Raw genomic sequence first — 3,891 nt, forward strand, 5'->3', positions numbered from 1 at the left:
GACCATTGTTACTTCCTGATTCATATTCTACTATGCTTCTATCAATATACAGTACCCCTTCTACTACTCTTAATTGTTCCCACATACCCCAGTATTTCTTGACTACTTGGTTTTCTACTGATACGTTTTGCCACAATGGTTTTGTGTCACTTTCTTCTTTTAGTTTCAGTATTTTCCCTATTTCAGGATCTGTTAATTGAGCTTGTCTAAGTTCTTGCTTACTTAGAGTCTCAGCCCAAGAATTGTCACTACTTCTACTATTACTACTAGTACGTCTACTAGGGTTTATTGCACACACTACTATGTCACTATTGGTTGTGTCTTCTAAACACAAACCGTGTACTACTTTGTCACTAGTGGTTTCGTTTCTTATCACGCATAAACCGTGGGAATTGTCACTGGTGGTTGTGCCTTTTTCGCACCAACCGTGGGAATTGTCACTAGTGGATGTGTCTTTTTCACACCAACCGTGGGAATTGTCACTAGTGGATGTGTCTTTCATACAGCATCCGTGGGAATTGTCACTAGTGGTTGTGTCTTTTTCACACCAACCGTGGGAATTGTCACTAGTGGATGTGTCTTTCATACACCATCCGTGGGAATTGTCACTAGTGGTTGTGTCTTTTCACACCAACCGTGGGAATTGTCACTAGTGGATGTGTCTTTCATACACCGTCCGTGGGAATTGTCACTAGTGGTTGTGCCTTTCGCACCACAACCGTGGGAATTGTCACTAGTGGATGTGTCTTTCATACACCATCCGTGGGAATTGTCACTAGTGGTTGTGTCTTTTCACACCAACCGTGGGAATTGTCACTAGTGGATGTGTCTTTCATACACCATCCGTGGGAATTGTCACTAGTGGTTGTGCCTTTTTCGCACCAACCGTGGGAATTGTCACTGGTGGACGTGTCTTTCATACACCGTCCGTAGGAATTGTCACTAGTGGTTGTGCCTTTTTCGCACCAACCGTGGGAATTGTCACTGGTGGGCGTGTCTTTCATACACCGTCCGTAGGAATTGTCACTAGTGGTTGTGCCTTTTTCGCACCAACCGTGGGAATTGTCACTGGTGGGACGTGTCTTTCATACACCGTCCGTAGGAATTGTCACTACTTTTACTTAAATTTCCATCACACAATCTCTTTGGGTTGACACCTTTTGACGCTTTTCTACTAGTGCTTGCGCTTTCTGCTTTCTAGTAGAAACATGGACTAACTTTTCGTCCATATTTCGCTCAATTTTCTGGCATTGCTGACACTCCTGACCTTCACATGGTCTCACGAGAAAGTGCATCAGCATTACTATGAATACGCCCTGCTCGGTGTTGTATATCAAAATCATATGTGCCCAATACTTCGATCCACCTGGCGACTTGGGCTTCAGGATTCTTAAACCTCATGAGCCATCTTAACGCTCCGTGATCGGTTCGCACTAAGAATTTTCTCCCAAAGAGATAGTGATGGAAATGTTTTACTGAGGCAACTACTGCTAATAATTCTTTCCTTGTCACACAATAGTTCCTTTCTGCCTTATTTAGTGTTCTACTATAATACGCTATCACGCGCTCATGACCATCCTGTACTTGTGATAGTACACCACCTAACCCAAAATTACTGGCATCTGTATCCAGTATATAATCCTCATTTATTCTAGGGTAGGCTAATATGGGAGCGGCGATGAGTTTAGTCTTGAGTGTCTGGAAAGCTGTTTCAGCGTCTTCTTTCCATACGAACACTCTATTCTTTTCTGTGAGTTTAAATAATGGGCTAGCTAGCTCACTAAAAGACTGGATATAGCGCCTATAATAACTACATAGTCCTAAAAAGGACCTGACTTGAGTAGGATTCTTTGGAGTTGGCCACACTTTTACAGCCTCAATCTTTTCACTATCTGTTGAGATTCCTGACTCATCAACAACGTGACCCAGATATTGAACTCTTTTCTGGAATAGATTACACTTCTTAGGACTTAGTTTTAAGCCTGCTATACTTAGGCGTTCAAATACGGTACTTAATCTATCTACTGCTTCTGAAAAATCTGGGGAAAAGACGATAACGTCATCTAAATATCTGAGACAGGTCTCCCACTGTAACCCCTTCAGGACTTGTTCGATCAAACGCTCGAAAGTAGCAGGAGCATTTGTGAGGCCAAAAGGCATAACTTCGAAACTGAAAGATCCCAAAATTTGTTAGGAAGCTCGTTTTGTCTTGGCTTTCGCGTCCATTTCGACCTGCCAATATCCACTCTGAAGGTCAAGGGTCGAGAACCATTTCGAACCACTTAGTCTATCGAGCGTATCATCAATTCGGGGGAGCGCATACGAATCCTTACGGGTTACAGCATTTACGCCACGAAAATCAACGCACCAGCGGTACGACCCATCTTTCTTTCTTACTAATACTACAGAAGAGCGCCAAGGGCTATTACTAGGTTCTATGATATTTTGTTCTAGCATTGTTTCTACTTGAACTTTCTCTTCCTCCCTTTGATGCATGGGTAGCCTCCTGCTGGGCATTTTCACTGGAGGTGCATCACCTGTATCTATATGATGCTTCACTAAATTAGTACGCCCTAAATCTGTTTTACTCTTAGCAAATACATGTTTGTATTTTATGAGGAGCTTTTGTAGGCTTTCTTGTTCTACTTTTGATAAGTTTTGTTTAGATCTTTCCCATAAATCTTGTAGATATTCTGGAAGTTCTGATTCTGAAGTTGATTTAGGTATTATTTCTTCCTTATTTTCAGATTCTTCATCTACACTTATGGAGTTACATTGTACTGTTTCTGGTTGATCTATTATTTCCTCTATAGGTTCTACTGTAGCTATTATCATGCCCTCATACATTTGTCTCGGTTCATTATGGGGGTTGATTACTCTTAACACTACTTCTTCAGTACTGGAGTCAATTAGTGTCTTAGCTACCATCATTTGCTCGCTTTCAATAAAACTCCATGTCGGTTCTACTAAACCTAGTGTTTCTACTTCTAGAGTACTACTACTACTATTGGGTTTATTTACAAGCTTAGTTGAAATTAGGGCTTCACTTTCAGCTGGTATAATTGTAGCTTTGTTTACAGCTATTTGGCATAGGTATGTTTCATTTTCCTCATCCTCATCATATGGAGAGCTGGGGAGCTCATTCAGAAGTAGCGAGCATTCTGCAAAATCTAGTACACATTGATGAGTTTTTAGAAAATCGAAACCCAGAATACCTTCTTCATTTATGTCAGCTACCCATATTTCATGGTAAGTGTCTGTGTCATTTACTTTTAGCTTGAATTTTGCTTTGCCTAAGCAATCAATAGCTTGGCCATTTGCTGTCACCATTCTTACATCTACACTACTTAGCCTAGGTTTGTGTGTTGAGGCGATACGCTTAAACACATCCGGGTTGACAATGGTGACGGTCGCGCCAGTGTCAACCAAGAATCTCACATTTTCTGTTTCGACCTGACCTTTGACATAGAAGCCATCAGCAGCATGTTTACTATAACTTACTCTACTAATACAAATAATTTGGGCTCTTCGTCCTTAATATATACATTTTGGGTGACCGAACTTTGGCCCATGTCAAGCTCGGTGTTATCTAGTTTCCCTGATTTGGCCTACGATTAAACTGCCTAAAGTTTGGGCATTCCCTTGCAACATGACCCTCCTGATGGCAGGAATAGCACTCTATTGGCCTCTTGCCTGACCATCCAGATTGGCGAGCATTATTTGATTGACCCTGGTAAGATCTCTGCCCTGAATTCTGCAACATATGAACTTGGCTAAGTGCGTTTGAGAGTTTATTCAAGTCCTTAGAGTACTTATTCATTGCATCCTTAACAGTTTGCTCTATTCTAGCTGTGGGGCTATCCTCCACAGTTACCTGTGCCAAGTCAACTT

The 3,891-nt window shown here is 41.6% G+C and overlaps 1 protein-coding gene across 1 annotated transcript; it reads right to left on the reverse strand.

Annotated features, from left to right (window-relative positions):
• Nucleotides 1-2,190: 2,190 nt before the first annotated feature.
• LOC140159436 (uncharacterized) lies at nt 2,191-3,330 on the reverse strand. The gene has a single exon (XM_072182912.1). The coding sequence runs from the start codon at nt 3,328-3,330 to the stop codon at nt 2,191-2,193; it is 1,140 nt and encodes a 379-aa protein (XP_072039013.1).
• Nucleotides 3,331-3,891: the final 561 nt, after the last annotated feature.

The sequence above is a fragment of the Amphiura filiformis genome, chromosome 8, assembly GCF_039555335.1.
Source record: "Amphiura filiformis chromosome 8, Afil_fr2py, whole genome shotgun sequence".
Classification (NCBI taxonomy): Eukaryota; Metazoa; Echinodermata; class Ophiuroidea; order Amphilepidida; family Amphiuridae; genus Amphiura; species Amphiura filiformis.